The 19,507-nt window shown below is 34.3% G+C and overlaps 1 protein-coding gene and 1 long non-coding RNA gene across 6 annotated transcripts; one reads left to right on the top strand and one right to left on the bottom strand.

Annotated features, from left to right (window-relative positions):
- Positions 1 to 840: 840 nt before the first annotated feature.
- LOC122056476 (protein IQ-DOMAIN 32-like) lies at positions 841 to 6,949 on the top strand. The gene is made up of 6 exons (XM_042618451.1): positions 841 to 1,070; positions 2,383 to 2,715; positions 2,789 to 2,983; positions 4,520 to 4,594; positions 4,682 to 6,542; positions 6,733 to 6,949. The coding sequence occupies exons 1-6, from the start codon at positions 984 to 986 to the stop codon at positions 6,747 to 6,749; spliced, it is 2,568 nt and encodes an 855-aa protein (XP_042474385.1). The 5' UTR covers positions 841 to 983; the 3' UTR covers positions 6,750 to 6,949.
- Positions 6,950 to 9,333: 2,384 nt separating this feature from the next.
- On the bottom strand, positions 9,334 to 14,912 carry LOC122056482. 5 transcript variants are annotated; one of them, XR_006133189.1, is made up of 11 exons: positions 14,433 to 14,912; positions 14,301 to 14,352; positions 14,140 to 14,221; positions 13,644 to 13,709; positions 13,505 to 13,568; positions 13,314 to 13,425; positions 13,130 to 13,212; positions 12,918 to 13,012; positions 12,809 to 12,840; positions 10,738 to 12,716; positions 9,334 to 9,783 (listed from the first exon to the last, which is right to left on the bottom strand). It is a non-coding gene; the product is annotated as an uncharacterized LOC122056482 (long non-coding RNA). The 5 variants fall into 5 exon arrangements; XR_006133187.1 differs by having other exon boundaries at positions 10,738 to 12,840; positions 13,505 to 13,546; XR_006133186.1 differs by having other exon boundaries at positions 10,738 to 12,840.
- Positions 14,913 to 19,507: the final 4,595 nt, after the last annotated feature.

The following is a 19,507-nucleotide window of genomic DNA, read 5'->3' on the forward strand; positions in this document are numbered from 1 at the left end:
TAATTACTTTCTAGTTGGTTAGATTATGACCAACAAAATTTATTATTTAATAATATCATATTTATATATTAATGGATAATGCTAAATGGTCAAGTCAGCAATAAATATATATATATATATATATATATGAATATTTTAGTAATATTATATTTATATATTAATTATATGTATGTATTATAATTCATTTTAGTTGATCAAATTTTGATCAATAAAATTTATTATATATTAATTACATGTATGTATATGTATATATTATAATTTATTTCTAACGGATCAAATTAAATTTTCTGATCAATAAAATTTACTGAAATAAATAATGAAGTTGATGATATTAAAAATTAAGAAATAAATACTTTGGGATTAATGGAGGAAGAGATACGCGATTCGATCGGGAGAGAGATACTTGTCGTTTTTATATCGGCCGATGTGGGCAGGCCGACGTTTATGGTTGGTTGGACAATTGGCACGTCGCTATCATCGTGATACGACGCGAATCGGAGTCCAACGTCTCGGAACCCCCGTTACGCGAATCGGAGTCCTACGTATCGTATCCGTTTTAACGGAAGCGGAAGCGGAAGCGGAAGCCGACACCGATAGGCGACGTTACGCCTTCCCACGATACTTTTAAACGGTCGGCTCCCTGCTTTCGAGCAGTGGGGAAGGAGACCAAAACTCTGAGCAGCCCTTGTCGTACCTGCTTCAATGACCGCTGCCTCTGTGGGCCCCAATGTAGGTGCTGCGGTTGGCGTTTGCGTAATTCAGCCTGGGAGTGTGGATAGGTTGGGAGCGGATGTCACGGAGCGGCATTTAAGTGGATTTAATTTAAGTTAATCGGCTTCTATTAAATTCCGACATCTTACGAGCTGCTTCCCTGAAACCGAGCTCCGGTGAGATCGAGGAGGCGAAAGGAAAGAGGGCAGCGCGTAATCTGTACTCTAGACCAGAACCGAAGGGAGGGCCAGGGAGGAGGAAAGGAAGAGGAGATGGGAAGGTCTTCGACTTCCTGCTTCAAGATCATCGGCTGTGGTGCCGGGGATGCCATCGACGACGACGAGCTCGTAGTGGATGAGGTAACCATACTCTTTGTTTGTGCTGAATTCCTAGGTGCTCGTGTGGCTTATGGATCGGATCGATTCTCTTTGTTCTTAATGCGAGCGAAGGGAATTCTAGGATCTTCACTGAAAAGTAATTGGTTGCGTTGGCCTTGGCCTTGCTTCGCATTCATAATCCTTGGATCTTCGAGTGCTGATTGGCCGTCCCAAAAAAGGCTTTTTATTTTTTTCTTTAAAGTTAAATAAGTGATGTTGATCAGATCAACATGTGCTTCCTATCTAGTTGAATCAGTGGCCTGGATCTAGTCCCAGTTATCTATATTGTCATCTTACTCTTTCAAATGTCAAATGGGTGGAGTAGTTTGGAATAACCTTTGGTGGTTTTTTATGATGGCGTTGATCCGGATGGATTTTCTCTGGCCTGTGGATTTGAACTCTGGACTGAGAGAGAAGATTGGAGAAGTTATGCTCACATTGTTCTTACTAGATCCTTGCTTTCGTTTTCTAATGTAATTATTTCATGCCTTTATGTTAAACCGTTCCAACAATTTGGAGAGGAGAGAATGTTCCTTTGCCACTAACATTGGCCTTTGTTGAAAATCTAGGAGTTTTATTTCTAGTATCAACCTGGTAAATGGAAAATGAAAAATGTGAATGAAAAGAGTGGATGGACACTGAAACCATTTTTGCTACCAAATTTTTATGGCAGAAAGATACCAATTGATGCTAAGATCCAATACTTGAAAATGTATGTATTTACCTTGCAATTCTAGCCATCTCATATGGTGACGATAGCTCATTGTTCTATATCATCTGTAGGAAGTTGATATCTTTTCCTTCCACAAAATGAATACATGATATTTTCTCTTTCTGTGTTGTTTTTGAATGCTTGGGATGCATCTTATATACCACAAGTACTTTAACCATGGAGCCTCTTCCTCGCTTGTGAGGGAATACAAACTTACATGAAAGGAAAATATGATAAAAAATAATACAGACGCATGGATTTCACTCTTCAATGTACTAAAGTTTCTTCTATCACTATTAGGCACATGCCTTGTCAGCATTTTGACACTGATATTTATTGTTCATTGGTACTTGCATAATGCATTATCTACTTATTACTCTGACTGGAATAATTAATAGCCATGCATTCTCTACATTTTTTTATTTTTTAATTCATTTATCTAACTGGAATCCCTTAACTAATATACAGCTTTTTGAATAAAGAAAATCTGATACTTAAATGCTATTTTGTTGTCCTCCAAAGTGTGAAAATTTTCTCTAATGCCATTCCTTTATGGATTGTTAATGCCTCCTATTTTATCAGACAAAAGCTTTGGCGGACAAGCGTAGGTGGAGTTTCCGCAAGAGATCATCCAAGCATCAAGTGCTTAACGATAGCGTTATCTCAGAACCTATATCTGTTTGCTCTAGCAAACAAAGCCAAGAAGCATTGACCACTAATCTCCACTCATCAAAATATAACTTGCTAGAAAACCTGCCAGTGCAAGAGAAACCAGTTAAAATGTGCCCTATACCATCAGATGGAGTAAATTCAGAGGCTCCATCATCTCTTTCTAACAGAATTCTAACTCCAGCTATCTCTGCTCTGAATGAACCTGATTTGATTACTCTTCAGGCTGCTATAAGGGGTTATTTGGTACTAACCATACTTTCTTGTGATTATTTATTAGTTTTGGTGCATCGTTTTTTTGATAATGGAAATGTTTTAGGCTAGGAAATTACTCCATAAGTTTAAGAGTGTTGTCAAGTTGCAAGCAGTTGTGCGTGGACATCTAGTAAGAAGACAGGCTATTGGAACGTTGCGGTGTATCATAGCCATAATAAGAATGCAGGCATTTGTAAAGGCTCGTCATTCTCGTCAATTAATTGGAAACATACCTACCTCAAGAGATGCCAAATTCGAGGTATATTTCTGAAATATTTTAAACTCATTGTTTTTTTTACTCTGCATCTTATTGGAATGAAGAACTCATATCATTTATGAAAAAATATAATAGGTGGTTTTAGAACTTTAGATGCGTTAATCTTTGGATGGCACTGAGTGAGTTCCTCATGTTGACAATCCCTATGAATGCATCTTAGCTAGATAGCTTTTGCCTGTGTATTTGAATTCTTGTGTGGTTTGTGATTTTCTCTTATGTTTTTTTCTTCTTCCAATTGCTTTTTATCAATTCATGGATGCACATTGTTTTAGGTAAATGCTTAATCTTGGCATTGTTTGCTCACTTGGATTGATTGATATTAATCACTGTTACATATGCTATGACTTATGCTCTGTTTACTTGGGAAGATGAATTTAAAAAATTGACTGTATTTCATTAGGAAAGATGAATTATTTCTGATTTATGAATCCGTCAACGGATGGATTGTTAGATTTTTTTTTTATCCACCCAATCGGGCGGAAGCAAAATCCTTCCTCTTTTGTCACATCTTCGCTTTTAACCGAGAGCCACAAGTGTCGGCGGCCTCGCTGTTGTGGATCATGGCATCTTCATCACCTGCTCGAGTGGAAACAGTGGCCCTGACCAACAACCCTAGCGAACGGCACCCCTGGATCGCCATCGTTGGGGTCAGGACCCTCAACCACAACTTCTTGGCCTACGCTTGTCTCGAGAATAGCACAAAGTACACCGACCTCCTTACTTGGCTACTTCAAGCGGCCCTGAGCAGTTTTGAAAAGCTCATGAACAGTAAGCAGTCTCTTTGACATTTGACAATCTGCAGAGAAAGGCAAGAGAAGGTTCAGGAACCAATTCCACATGGCCAGGAAGAAGCAATTGTGCAATTTTGAAGTTTATCCATTACAATACAGGGCCTCCCATGTTGACATTGTGTACAACGCCATCCCTTTCCACCCATGCTTCGTCGTCCCATCGTCTTGGAGGATAGTGTATCATGGCGGAGACCGTGCTCATTAATCTGCGCTTGCTCTAGTGCGTTCCTACTCATCACTTATTGCGCGAACCCCCGCCGCACTAACTCCCACCTCCAGAGGGGATTGTGCTTCTTCGGGTCACCCACTAAAATGAAGTACATTGCCCTCCCTATGCGGTCGCCTCATAGGGCCACTCGTGCAGTGTGGCACGGGCATCTGCTCGCGCAAGGTGGCCCTGCGGCCACTCGCGTTGCTGTTATTTTTTCTTCGGTGGTGTCCGTCTACCTTTCCATAGGGATTCGTTACACATCCCTTGATTTTATTTTCCTTTCTCTTTCTTCGCTTGGTGGATTTTTTTCCCTAGCGATTCCTTTCCTTTCTCAATCCGCACCTCGAAGTAAATAGAGCATTAGTACCGGCAAGTAAAAAAGGTGGATTGTGGGAGAAATTCAGGGTTCAACTAAGTGATATCTTTTAACTTTTGTTCTTATTACTTGGTTTAATTAATCTTTATTCTTGCTGTTATTACTTGGTTAAATTTTCTTCATTTTAAATTGTTGCTTAGGGAGCCAAAGCTTCTTCTGAGAATTCGAATAAAACAGCAATAAAGGATTTACTTTCAAATAGCTTTGCTCGCCAGGTATATTCAATTCTCTATTTCTTTGACTGGTTTTCTCTTAAAATTAATTTACTATAATGAGAAGTTCCATCTTATTTTTCTCCCAAGCTTTTGGAGATCACACCAACTACAAAAATCATGTACATAAAATGTGTTCCCTCAAAGTCTGATTCAGTTTGGAAGTGGTTAGAAAGATGGATGGTTATAACATCTCCAGGAGTAGGCCAACATGAACAAAATGCCAACTCAAGTAATTTGGAACCAGAGACTGATGATAAAGTGGTAGATAGTGAGCAGGAGAAAGAGATTCCAGGCACTGTTTTCTCAGTTCTATCTGATGCTAAGTTGTCTTCAACACAATTGTCAATCAATGATGATAGTAACAGTAGTGCAACCACTGAAAATACTGAGAACTTTGAGTTACAAACTTTAGTGATTACTTCAGATGATTCTATCAAATGGTTGCCAAATGATGATGTTGAAAATCTAGAGCTCAGAAATGAGGTTTTCAACACTAGCACTGAAGATTGTACAAACACTGAGATGGTGAATGACAGTCCAGCTTCTGTATCAGACTCCAAAGCATTGCATCCAAACTTAAGCTCTGAAATACTAGTTGATACTGTGTCTGACAAGCTTGAATCCACGAAGGACACATCCAATCATATAACTGAAAGTGAATTATCTGAACCAATCGAGAAAGAAGGGAAGAAATCTGTAAATGTTTCCAAAAGATCTAGTATAAACACTGAGATTGCGAGTCCAGCTTCCGTATCAGATTCCAAAGCATTGCAACCAAACTTAAGCTCTGAAATACTAGTTGAGACTGTATTTGACGAGCTTGAATGCACAAAGGACGGATCCAATCATACAACTGAAAGTGAATTATCTGAATCAATTGAGAGAGAAGGGAAGAACTCTGCAACTGTTTCCAAAAAATCATGCAGCCCTGCATTTATTGCTGCCCATTCTAAGTTTGAAGAATTGAGTTTGATATCTACTGTTGCTCGCAATGCTAGTTCAGGTAATCTAAATGTATCAAAAGTGAAAACTGAGAGCAATAACTCACAGGTGGAATCTTTTACTAGCAATACTGAGGCAATTTTAGCAGAGAACTCAATGTTCCATGATTCGAGGATTCAGGCTGCAACTTCAGAATGTGGTACCATCTCTTCCACTTTCGATTCTCTGGAGAAATCTGAAAATTATGGTGGGAAAATTGTTCTTGAAATTGGGGCGCTGGAGGAACAGAACCATGCTGAGAAAACTGTTAATCTCCCAAATTTGGATAGCAGTGTTAATAACTCTACCTTCAACTCTGATATAAATGAAGCAAAAAGACCTGATGGAGTGGAGCAGACTATAGCTGACTTAGATGTTTCACCTAGCTTTTTACAGGTTCATCAAAAAGCATCTGAGCCAATTATTTCAGATTTGCAGAGCCATCTGGAAGAAACAAAACAACTTAGGTCACCTGAAGGAATTGGCAGAACTCATGCATCGGTGCCTGATCCACATGGCACACCATCTAGTGACATTTCTGTGAGTTCCAGTAAGAGTAAGAAGGATCATAGCAAGCCTACTCATAGGCAAAGATCTCATTTGGCAGTTAAAAAGTCACCATCCGACCCAGATAATGATTCAGTTGGAAGAAATAGCACAGAAAACTTATTGAAAGATGCAAAAAATCCAAAGAGGCGCAACTCCTTTGGGATGGCAAAGATGGATCTTGTTGATCAGGAGCCCAGGCTCATTAATAGCAGTTCGCTTCCAGGTTATATGCAGGCCACTGCATCTGCTAGAGCTAAAGCTCATGTTAGTACATCTCTAAAGTCAAGTCCTGATATGCTTGATAACCAGTCTAAGAAAAGGCATTCGCTGCCTATTGAAAACGGAAAGCAGACCTTATCACCATCCCAAACTCAGCAGATTGCAAAGAGCAATGGAGTTCAACCTCGTAATTCTGCTGGTAATTCCTGATCCCATGAAGCCAACAATTCCCTCAAAATTGTACAACTAGGATGATATTGCAAGCGGTACAACAGGATACATGTTTATAATCTTCCAACTATTCAACTAACTGGATTATTTTTCATTGTTTCTTCATTTTAAGTAGCTGGCATCTGGAACTGATATCGAAACTGTTATCCTTTTTTCAGAAAGATGGCAAAGATGAGGTGCAGAGGAGCTCATGATTGTAAATTGGATGTTACCCATTCTTCCTGTGTTTCCTATGCGTCAGATTATATGTTACGCTGTGTGTTATGTGTGTGTAGTTGGTCTGTTCGCATTTTTGCATGCAGTATTTTGTTATTGCATATGGTTTACAAAGATTCAGAATTTGTTTAAGAATGGATATATATTGTCTTTTTTTTATTGGGTAATCCAGAAAGAATTTACAGTCTTCTGATATATCTAAATCAAACATTGCAATAATTTGTTTATGTTTAATTTCAAGTCGGGGCAAACCATTTAGGATAGACTGGAACAGGTATTTGTTTTGTTAGTATTTGCTACCACCATGCACTGTAGCTTTTATTTGTAAACTTATGGACTTCGGAAGGTTGCTTCGGTTCCAATTTGCATTCAAGTTAATTTCTTACATTGTTCAAACCTATTATACAATCTATCAAGCTCTTTAGGTGTTACGCTGGTACTTAATTGGACAAGTTTGAGATAGCTAACTAACCTTCCTTACTATGATTGTGATATTCAATATAGCGCGTAATACTTTTGAAGTTCAAGTAATCGACCATTTTAGCACTCTTCTTGAGATATGGTCCTACCATCAATATTTGGCATTTTTTTTAATGCTAGATTAATCGAAGTACTATGCATATTTTCTAAATTGACAATGAGTCCATAGAATATTACTATCAATCATTTTTGTGATCTCAATGCCAAGTATAAAGTTAGATTCGCTTAAAATTTTCATGTCAATGGTACTCAATAGAGTTTTTGCTTTATCAATTTTATCTAAACTAGTACAGAAAATAAACTCGTTATAGTCAGAGACACACAAAAGCTTGATAATAACTTTCATCATGAAAAATTATCTCTGTCTCAACAGATATAAAATACTGAGTACTTGACTTTTTCACATATATAAAAGACTAGGATAAAAATATTTTTCATAATTTATCTGTTATATTTTATCACGGAATCGACTACTAGAGATAAACGATATCATCTCTTATTTCAATTGCTCGAATCACGAGAAATTAAATTACAAACACTTTTATTAGATTCATTTATAATATGATCAAATCTCCCAGTTAATTTTCTCAACTCATATTATTTAGGAGTTTATATAGCATCATATAGAAACCCAAATAGCTTGCACACCTAATGCTTTTGCCCAAGCACTAAGAAACGCTCGAGTCTGGGGAAAATCGCTTACACATCAATTTGGTGAAATCTTGAATTTGTAAATAAAAGTCTATCTTATGGAGAGATAGAATTAAGGAGAAGATAACAGGAAAAATCCCCAATAAAGAGAAAATTACTGTTCTCTGTATTTTACCATAAAATAAAATTTATTAAGAATAGATGTGTCTCTCAAACTAATACATGTTTTTTTTATAAACTCAAGACCCTGAGTTCCAAATAAAATAAAGGAAAGAAATCTTAATTTATATACTATGATATCATGTGTAAATAAATTTTTAAAAAAATTATTAACAGATTAATAATTTTAAAAATTCTAAAGAGACTTAAACTATAAAAATAAAAATAAAAATTATCAAAAATATAAAACAATATCAAAAATATGTTAATATCAAAAGATAAAAATCATCAAAAATAATAATAATAATTTAAGGATCCTTTTGCATCACCCCATATTGAAAGAATTCGTCCTTGAATTTAAAATAATATGATGATAATCCAGAAAAAAAAATCATTTGATACCAAATCAATAAAATCTACTAATAAATATTGGATCTTAGAAATTCTTGTCGATCCGCCGATGAATATAATATCATGGATGCTGCTTCTGTCCATCTTTACCTTCCTCATTTTCTTTTGTGTCGTCCAACAGTGAGCATGTGAGATTTTTGCAGAGATAAACTCAAACTGCTCAGCATTTTCACTCTTTGAATTTTCTCAGAGCTGCCGAAAGTCCTCAGCATGTTCACAGAACGATTGACTAGCATCTAACAAGAATTTCCCGATGTCTACTTTTTTGATGTCATAGTCGTCCATCGTTATCTCACGGGTGCTCAATGTAGAGGTCTCTGAAGGTCTGTTGTACCTTTGTTTCCTTGCGAGAGATGAAAGAGCAAGAAGAGGAAGAAAACATTCAAAGAGGAGGCATTTTTTTTTTTCTTTGTTGCCACCAAAAGACAGAAGACGATCAACATCTTCTTTTTCAAATGATGCAACTGCAACACCTTGTATATGATCACGCCCCCGAAAGTCGAGTCGGATGGGGAGAGCCGGTGACAAGGATAAGAATATTGACTAAGAAAGGACTTGAATCTAGGACTTGTAGGTGTTAGATGTGGTACTTGAATGCACACGTTGAGAAGAGGAGAGGGCACCCATTCCTCTTTCTCTTCCTCCTTTAAGTGCAATTAGAGCACAAGTTATAGAAGGACAAGAGGCTTGCTCTTCTTATAAATATGTACGTCCAAGTGAAAGAAAAGTGAGATCAGAAATTCGAAAAGGTGTGAGGAGAACATCTTGAGAAAGGTATTTGGCTCGCAAAATTTGAGGACTTTTTGATTTCATCCGTGATCATTCTTCCGACGATAAGCATGAAGCCAAAGATTTGTCGCAGACATCAATTCGAAGTAAGTGTTTACATTTGATATTGAATTTCATGCTAAATAGATGCTACAATGGTATTAGAATAGCATATATATGGTAAAAGCATGTCTGTTTGTTGCCGAATCATTGCCGTCACCGGCGACTGCATTGAAGCAGAATTGCATCACGGGGACACACCGGCGAGGGCATTCTGGGGCTGGTGACTATATCCCAGGAGACCGACAACACGCCTGTGGCTAACAACGCTCTAAAGGCCGGCCAACAGCCTTTTTGTGTTTTTCTGTGTGTTGCGCGTGCTGACGACCATGTTGAGCCATCGGCGACCGGTGTCCGGCGCTGGAGAGTGCCGATGACTGCTTTCGAGGGCCACCGATTGGTAGTCGCTCCAACTGCCGTATTCGTACAGAGAAGAAGAACAGCTGTTCCTCCGTCAAAAGTTCCTTGAGGAAAAGTTTAATTTTTTAAAATCAAATAAATAAAAAAGGGTTTCTCCTCAAGAAAAACGTGTGCACTTTCTCGCGTGTGGAAAAAAAAAAATTGAAACAGGAAGACTTTTTTCGGTAAAATTAATTGAAAATAAAATTTTGTGTTAATACTTTTTTAATTAATCATGGTTGGATCCGAACCAGTTTAGTTCATTTGAACTAGATCCTATAAAATTGAGTTGATCTAAATTAAGATATTCAAATCATTAGTTAATTTAACCAAATCAATTAGGATGATTTAATTAAATAAACTTAGATTAAATAAAAAATAATTAAACATCCAGTTGGATTAAATAAACTGATTAGTGAAGCGCAATTTGTAATTGAGCAACAATGTGTTGCAATAATAGATGGAACTAAAAGATATGAGAGGTATAAAAACTAGTTAATACACTTTTCCTTTAAGATAAAAGTTATATTAGGTGCATACGAGTTATAAATATTGCATTTATAGCACTCAGCCTATGAACTCAATAACTTGCAACTTCCCATATTATTCAACTCTATAATTTAAGAAATCTTTATCATGATAGTTTAAAAATGGATAATAACAATAACATCTATTATTAACAATTATGTTGATGGCAAATCAATAGTTACTACCTCAAGAGTCAAGGAAAAAAGGAACATAAAACTAGCTGAAAATTAAATAGTTGACAGTTGACTGAAAAACAAATTATCTGGGATTGACATGTGAAGTGTTTTAGATTTAGTTCATGTACCTGAAACTATAAGCAATTGACTAAGAGAAAAAGGAATGATACTTTTTTTTCTTTGTTAGAAACAAGCAAACTGTATTTGATTATCACCGACGAAATGACATATGGAATCACATTATGTGGTACTTGGTTATATATCATTGTGTGCCTAGTTATCACCAGGACTACAAAAAAAGACTAGAACTCTCACCTTGATAACTTCCGGATGCTCACTTGTTGACCCTCTCTTTATGTTTCCTTGAATGACTTTCGGTGTTGCCCCTCTCTTTGAAATAGTGTTAAACCAATGAATTGCTGCCTTGCTAGACAACTATGAATAGTTGTCGAGGAATTACAAATTCTAATAAACTAGAAGAAATAATAAAAATACCAAAGAGAGGAGATAGAAGTATGTTACTAGACTGCAACAGCATAACGTCCCTTAGATGATCATTAAAGATCTTCCTAACTAACCATTTTCTCACATGCTTTTGGATTATAATAGCTGATGATCTTTATCTCTTTATTAGTACTTCAAAATTATGCCTTTCTCTTTCACCTCTAACAGCTGTTTATCAAAATTTCTAATAGAAAAATTGAAATTGTTAGAATTTGTTTTGTCACAATAAGTAGGAATGTGTTTCTACAACACAAAAACTTTACATAGAATCAATATAAGGTGCTGACCACAAAGAATGAACACAAAGTCTCTTGAAGGAAATAAAGGGAAGTGAACTATTTTTATATCAAATGTCTCTTAGATATTTAAATGTTAATGATTTGAAACTGCATGGTTCTCACTAGAATCAATAAATTATAATGTCATTATAAGCATTAATACCAATGCTCAAAGGCTTTGAATATAATTAGTTTAACATATTGCTGATAATGATTAATACTACTTTAAGATACAAGTGACTTTTTGAATACTTATACACACATGTACTTTACATCAAATTCTAGTTTATCTTGTATTGTATTCAAGAATTTATTATTGAATGATTGGAATTTTTCAAATAAAAATATTTATTAAAGATAATATTAAAATGTGAGAACTATGGCATTTTATACTTTCCATTAATACAAAATTTACCTATATATATTTGAAAGTAATTATTATCAATTGATGTTTATGTCATGATTAGTTAATCTATCATCATGTCTATGCCAAATTGAAATTTGAAAGGAACAAATACACACACACAAAAAAGCTTTGTAAGAACATATATACAACTATCCCTGGCATCAATGGCATGAGAAAGAATCTAATATGATAAAAAGTCCTCTTGGAACTGTAAACCCACAATTAAGTTATCTAGGGAAACTACATTACATGATTGTAAATTAACTGCATTACATGATCTAGAGTCAAAAAAATGTTTTTAATCCTATTTGCCAATAAATACTTGAGCTTCTAGAAGAAAAACAAAGATCCTTATCTCTCATACTCCACTGGTCATCCAACTGTTTGCATATTATAAGCTATCTATACTTGTCATGTTGATTGCATCCATTATTGGAGATATGATCAAAATAAGAGGTAAAGGATAAGAAAATATAAGTAAAAGATAAAGTAAAGTTGGGATAATGTCCTAAATTCAGTCAAGTCAAATTTGTAGATTTTGCTTCTTATGGAAGTCAAATGGCAATAATGCTAACCAAACAAGAACTGCTCTTAGATTGAATCTAAAGCGCTTTAATCAACACATACAAATAACCGAGATAAAGTGGTAAAATACACATTCACTTGTCACTTTTAGCCAATAAACAGTGTTGGAATAGAAAACTATCACAATAATTGGATCCTTTCTTTTAAGTTTTGAAGTGGCTTTTGCAATTTGCAATTTTGACTGAAACTTTGCCAAGTGTAGTTTGATTCCAATTATTATAGCCCAAACAAAATTATCATTGAAGTTCCTTGTTATTTCAATCATTTCAGTCATTTTATAGGTAAGGCACTAATAATTGTTAGGGAAAATGTAATATAATCGAACATAAGTAAAAAAACATAAGAGCATAATTTGTAGATTGGAATGACTAAGTTGACAATCAAGGACTATTCTAGATTGGAAATAGTTAAGTAGTCAATAATCTAGGATGATTACTCAAATGTGCAATTATATAAATCTTCAAATTTCACAAATTGCCCAACTTGTGTTGCAGCCAAGTGAGCATAACAGATGGGTGCAACTGCATCATGAAAGAAAAATTATATATAGATATAATTTAGTGAGGAACAATACAACAAACTACACAAATCACAAAAGGACTGCCCAACTTACCAACAGATATCGCAGTTGTGCTCCTCTGAAATCTGAACATTTGGGCATAGTTACGATATATCAAATATTGGAGAACTCAAGTGTTGATTATGTGTAAACATGTACTTACACATAGGAAAGGGAATGAACAAGCTCTTGCAAGGAATCAGTAGTAAACCCAATCTCATTCATTAGCACATGGTAATGAGTGGGCCGAGTTATGCCCTGTGGAATTCAATATAAGAAAAACTTGAATTACTCAAAGCTCTAACATATTGAATTTATTTATTTATTTAGAGTAATGGCTAAAAATAGAGAACAACCGTTGAAAACAGAGCTTACAATCATGCCAGCATGAGCGCATATGTAAAAGTCATAGTTCCTTGGATGACAAATTTTGTTATCAATAATAGTCCCTGAAATCCCTAAAATAGGAAAATTTAAAATTCAAAGATTATAACTTGATGGAGGTAAAAGGCTAAAAAAGAAATAGAAAATTAAAGACCGACAATAATAAAATGCATACCAGGTTGGACATTGTCAGGCGAGTTTGGAAGGAAAAACTTGGTATGATGATTTTTCTAGGAAATTATTAATGTAAACTTTGGAGACCATTGTTCATCAAGAAACTTGCAGGCCTGCAGATAGAAACAACAATTGGAACAAAATCAGGACTTAACTGACATTAGCATATGTATTATATATACATTGACATACCTCAATAATTTGATCCAATTCAATATTGAGGACTTGAATAAACTGTGATTCACAAATACCATCTCTGAATATCAAGAACTCATCAAGATACAAGATCCATATGCATTAATCCAATACTAAAAACTAGAACAGAGTTTACCTAAAAATGATAATATTTTCTAGTTTTCTTTTTCTTGAACTAATGTAGAAATCAAACATCGGCTCCCTACATCATAGATAATGGCTTCCGTTTAAAAGAAGAATAATACTCAATTACTGATGTAGCTAAATAAAAATAACATGACATGGTATTATAATTTAGAAATGTTAACAAATTGAATTATGCCACTGTCATATTTCTCTACTATATTCCCTATTACAGGCTTAAAAAGTGTGTCTATCATTTTGACCTTTGGAGACTATGTTCGCACAGAAGCTCTATAGCAAGAAATAGATGGCCATTGCCTTGAGCTTACAACCTTAAAACTATAAAAAAATGGATAGGCATGTAAGAAATAGCAAAATAAAACTAGTTAGAAAAATAAAAAAAATAAATGCAAACAATCATTATAGTCACATAATTAGAGAAGTTAAATATACAGCAGCAATTGAAGGAATATCCGAATGCCTAAGAGATCCATGGGAAACATCCATACCCAAAATGATTGTCGGTGTATCTGAGACTAGAGGAATAGCTGATGATCTTTCAATTGATAAGCAAGAGTTTATACCACCCATCTGTGTAGGAAATACAAAATATTAGAAATAGAGAGAGAAGAGGGGTAAAATTATTAGAAAATGAGATAGCATATGACACCTTTGGATTGATTTTAAGCAGCACAACGTACTGGTGATTGACTCTTGTAGGGCTGATACATTGAGAAACAATTCTAGGATTAGCAGTTAGACACTTGCGCTTCCATGGACCTATTCATGGATTATGCTTAACCTTAAATAGAACTGGGTCGTCCGATGAGAAAATCTCGCCGTCATCCCCCGCCTCGCCGTAACCCTTTTCATTGGATTCCGAAATCGTAAACAGATACTGCGATGATGAGAACCCATAGCCCTCAGGCGAGAGCGGCATTCTCTCCCCGTCCCCGTAGTCGAGGTGGGGTTCTTCCTTGACAGGGAAGTCGTAAGCCCTAACGGATGGTATGTCACTGACGGGGAGGTTGGTGGCACTGGTTGAAAGAGGAGTAGGAGTTGAAGGGCTGGTAGTCATCGTCGAAGGGGTGGGCGGAGCAAGGAGGGACGGAAGGTGCCTCCTCAATGAAGGTGTCGAAGTCGGACGCCATTTGCTCAATTGTAGTACCTCATATGGTTGGTGTTTCTGGAATATCTCTCTCTCTCCATTTCTTCTATGACTTCACCAAATCGCCACCTGTTCCTCTTCTTGCTATTGGAAGAGTGCTCGAGAAAGCGGGTTGCTGAGAGATGGTTTGGCTATAATTATATGTTGTTTTTCTTATTCACACTTGAAAATACAAGTTCTTATGTTGGTTTGAGGGAGGGAGATAAATTATAGAGGATTTATTCCCCAGCTATTTCGAATATTGATCATGCGATCTTATTGTGGTAACATCTACCACATACCAACTCGGATGACCAGCGGAGTCATGGTGAAGTGCTAAAGTACATTTATTTATAAAGGAGTTGTGCACATAATAGATCTAGGGTTAAGGTTTTTAATTTTTTTAATTTTTTTTTGCATTTCCCCATGCAAGAATTTTGAGGCGGGAAAAAATACGACGGTTATAATTTCATTGACAACGGGTTATAATCGTTGTCTTATTATCACAACAATGGTTTATGCACCTTTGTTCCAAGCGTGTGAAAATATTTATAATTAAAACGGTTCATTTAACCATTGTCCCAACTATTGTTAAAATAAAACAAAACTTTTAAAGATAAGATTTTGAAAAACTGTTGTAAAATACGTTGTTATTTAAAAAAATTGTTGCCCTAAACGACAACAAATAGTGTCAAGTCTTTGTCTTTTGGGGTAACTGTTGCATCAAAGATAACGATTTTGTCAAAAATCATTATCTTTTGTCAAATTTATAATATTTTTTCCTAAAACTATTGTCGTTATGGTGTTATCTTTTAGTAATTTTGTTGTAGTGTATATTTCATTTAATTTTTTTGCAATCATAGTTAGTTAGGTTAGAGTTTTAATTATTTACGTTGCTTTTCAATTATTTGTCTTAACATCTCAAAACACAATTTCAATATCAAAACCAAAACCCAAAACCAATTTAATATTTAATCTTGAGATTATCATTTACCCGTTACCTTCCTTGTGAGAGACGATCCACGTTATCCCTATATTATATTAGTGTAGAGGAATTCGGTAAATTTGAATTATAATTATATCACGATAATACTGTTGGATTGAAATAAACGAGAGAAGGAGAGGGGGTGAATCTTGATCGTTAAAAAAAAATCCTTTCTTTTTCTAAAACTAAAGTCATAGTGGAATTAATAAAAGCAAAAACACACAAAGACATAAAGAATTTTTTTACTTGGTTCATAATCCATCAACTAGTATTCCAAGGCTCATGATTTTGATCATTTTACGATGTGCAATCCATTAAAATTCTCTCCAAAAAACTTTTAGAGAAGAAGGAATGTATACAAAAATGAAGGTGACAGAGCAGTAGTAGAATTTATGAGTTTTGAGAGATACTCAATTTTAATTAACATGATATGTCTAAGATAGAATTATTTTAATTCTTAATTAATTTTGATTAAATTAGATTTATTCAAATTAATTTTATAACAGATTTTATTAAGATTTTGATTTGATTTGATTTCATCTTGATTAATTGTCTAGATTAAATTAGATTTTTAATTAAATTTGAATTATTTAAGTTTAATTAAATTTTTATTTAATTTTAATTAAATTTGGATTATTTTGATTCAGATTAATTGAATTACTTAAAATTATTAAAATTATTTTTTCTTGATTATTAATTAATATCAGATTAATTGAATTAATTAAATTGTTTGAATTAATTTTATTTTGATTATAAATTAATTTTGTATTAATTGAATTATATTGATTAAATTATTTTTATCTTGATTATTAATTAATTTTGGATTTATTGAATTATATTGAAATTATTAAATGAATTAAATTAAAATTGTTTAAATTAATTTTGTTTGATTATTAATTAATTTGAAGTAATTTAATTAAATTGTTTAATTTAATTTTATTTAGATTTTTAATTGATTTGAATTTTGAAAAAGCTTGGTTGACATTGTATTAGATTCAAATTTATCTTTGGGTTTGTTAAGATGGAGTTTTTAGAGTATGCTTTCAGATTGTGGTGAGTCATAATGAATATCATTAAAGTAACCATATGTCTAAGATAAACTTCCCTAAAATAACCAACCAAGAAATTGAATATTAGGCTATGGTCAATCACAGTGGACATTATTAAAGTAACCATGTTTGATTAGGGTAGTTTCAACTAGATCTATTAAGCCTAGTGCATTAGGTAGAATGCATATGATTCAACCTCGACATAGCTTCCTTAGTCTACTCTCATCCAAACTCATTCTAATGTTAGGTTCTCAAAGTTAGTTAAACTTTTTTCCTATTTAACCATTCTAAATTAAGAAGGGAAAAAACTAGACATGCATAATAAAAATAGTAAATCAAGTAATCATGCAATTTAATAGGAAAGAATATTTTTTCTATTGGGTTCCCCTGAATCATAACTTAAATAAGGTATATCTAGGTAATGAATCTGACTCTTAGGGATCCAATATTGATTTTGGTCTAATTTTGTTAACTAAACATGCTTTGGGAACTCATACTTGGATTTGATTTTTATTATTTTTATTAAGTAACGACACATAGGATATGTTTGTTGCATTAGTTTTGTATTCGAGTCTGGATTTATTGTACACAGCTCGTTGGGATTCAAAGCATCGTGTTCAAATACTTAGAATCTAAATTGAATCTTTCCAATATTTCCTTGAGTTCCTCCACCTGACCTTTTAAGATGAAATTTTCTTCTTCAAGTCTTGCAACTTGAGTTGAGTTTCTATTTTGAACATAGTTAATTGAGGGATTCAATTTAACTTGTTCCTTAAGGTTTTTGACATCCTTAAGGAGCAAGTTAATTTGAACCTCAGATTTAGCTAACTTCCTAATTATGCATGCAATAATTTTAAACATTTTATTTTCTATGGGACAGATTACCTCATCTTGATCATCTAAACCAGATACGGATATGTAGCTTGACTCAAACTCAATTCCATGGCTAGATTCCATCCTAGACTTGAACTTTGATTTAGTTTTAGATTCGGGTTCGGTTATTTGTTCTTTTATCGTGTCATGAAGTTTCTTTTCTTTGGTTCCTCTGTGTCTGACTCTTCCAAGGACGATTCATTGTCCTGCATTTTATTATTAGATAAATTATTTAACTTAAGATTTCTTTTTTGTTTCCTTTGAAGTATCGATTCCCTCATCAAGTTCAACCAACTTGTCCCACAATTCCTTGAAGTTTTTGAAAGGTTCGACCTAGTTGAGTTCTTCCTTTGTTAGTCCACATTACAGTATGTTTAGCCCCTTGTAGTTAATTTGTGCCTTCTTCTTCATGTCCTAATTCCATTTCTCCAAATCTAGTTATTATTTGAGGTCGTTTATGGGTGCTCTGTAACCACTCTTGATACCAAACCACATTTTGATGTCGATTTTGAGAAAATATTCCATCTGCCATTTTTAATAGTTGAAATCTTCTCCATTGAAGAGAGGGGAGCAGATAGTGTTATACCCTTCTTGATGAGACATCAACAATTCTTGCAAAAACAAATTAAAATAAATTCTAAGACTTTTAATAGTCTTGGGTAAATAGTGAAACATATAAAAAAATATAGTAAGAAAAAGAACAACATTTTAAAAGAAAGAAATTTTTTTTCAGAAAACTCAAAAAAGTGATTAAACATATTCAAAGCAACTTGGCTCTGATATTAATTGTTTGATCGAAATATATAAGGGGGGGGGGGGATTTCATTCGTTAAAAAAACTTTTCTTTACTTTTTTTCTAAAACCAAAGTTGTAGCGAAATTAATAAAAGTCAAAACATTTTTTTTTAGTTGGTTCATAATCCAATGACTGCTATTCCAAGTCTCACCATCCTTGATCATTTTACTATGGGCAATCTGTAAAAGTTCTCCTTTCTAAAAATCTTTTAGAGAAGGAGGAATGAGTACAAAAATAAAGGTGATAGTAACAAACTATTATCCCTTTAATATTAAATGCATGTAGATGAAAAGTATACTGACAACGCAGAGATAGAAATTAGGCATAGGTTGTCAGAGAGGCTCTTGGCGTAGTAGTAGTAGAACATACACGATTTGAGCAACAAGAGAGTAAGGGATTGAATAGAAAATTGGCACTGAGTTTGTACCCCGAGGCTTCTTTATTCCCTTCATCCAGTCGGCTAGAAACTAATCAGTCGACAAAACCCTATCAGTAGATTAACATCTATCAGGCGACTAGTCCCCGCTCCTTTCGTTATTTGTTCTGATCTAATCAATCATGCAAATCTCACTTTTCTAGTCGATGGAACCCTGTTCAAGCGATTGAACCCCAAGGGTTTCCTTTATTGCGTGATCCGATCATATCCATTCTAGAGTTTACATATTTGTTCTGTCAACTGATCCTCTTGATTAGTTGACTAAATCTCTGTTTCCTTCTTTGTTAGATCTTGATCTTATCTGTGTTTATCTGAGTTTTTAGGTCGGCTAAAAAACCTTTTAAGTCGATTGAAAACTTTCTAGGTCAACTAAAAAATATTTTTGGTTACCTAAAAAGCTATTTTCTTGCATCACAAAGATTAATCCAAATACAAGTAATAATGATTCAATATAACAAAGTTTAGAAACATATAGTTATTCATGAATTAATCTTGATAGCTCGGACTATCTAATCTTGACTTAGAAACTTTGATTAGTTTCTTTAGTTGGATCAATGTGTAGGGTTGTTTCCACAATGAGGACTCATCCTCA

This window comes from Zingiber officinale, chromosome 1B (genome assembly GCF_018446385.1).
Source record: "Zingiber officinale cultivar Zhangliang chromosome 1B, Zo_v1.1, whole genome shotgun sequence".
Taxonomy (NCBI): domain Eukaryota; kingdom Viridiplantae; phylum Streptophyta; class Magnoliopsida; order Zingiberales; family Zingiberaceae; genus Zingiber; species Zingiber officinale.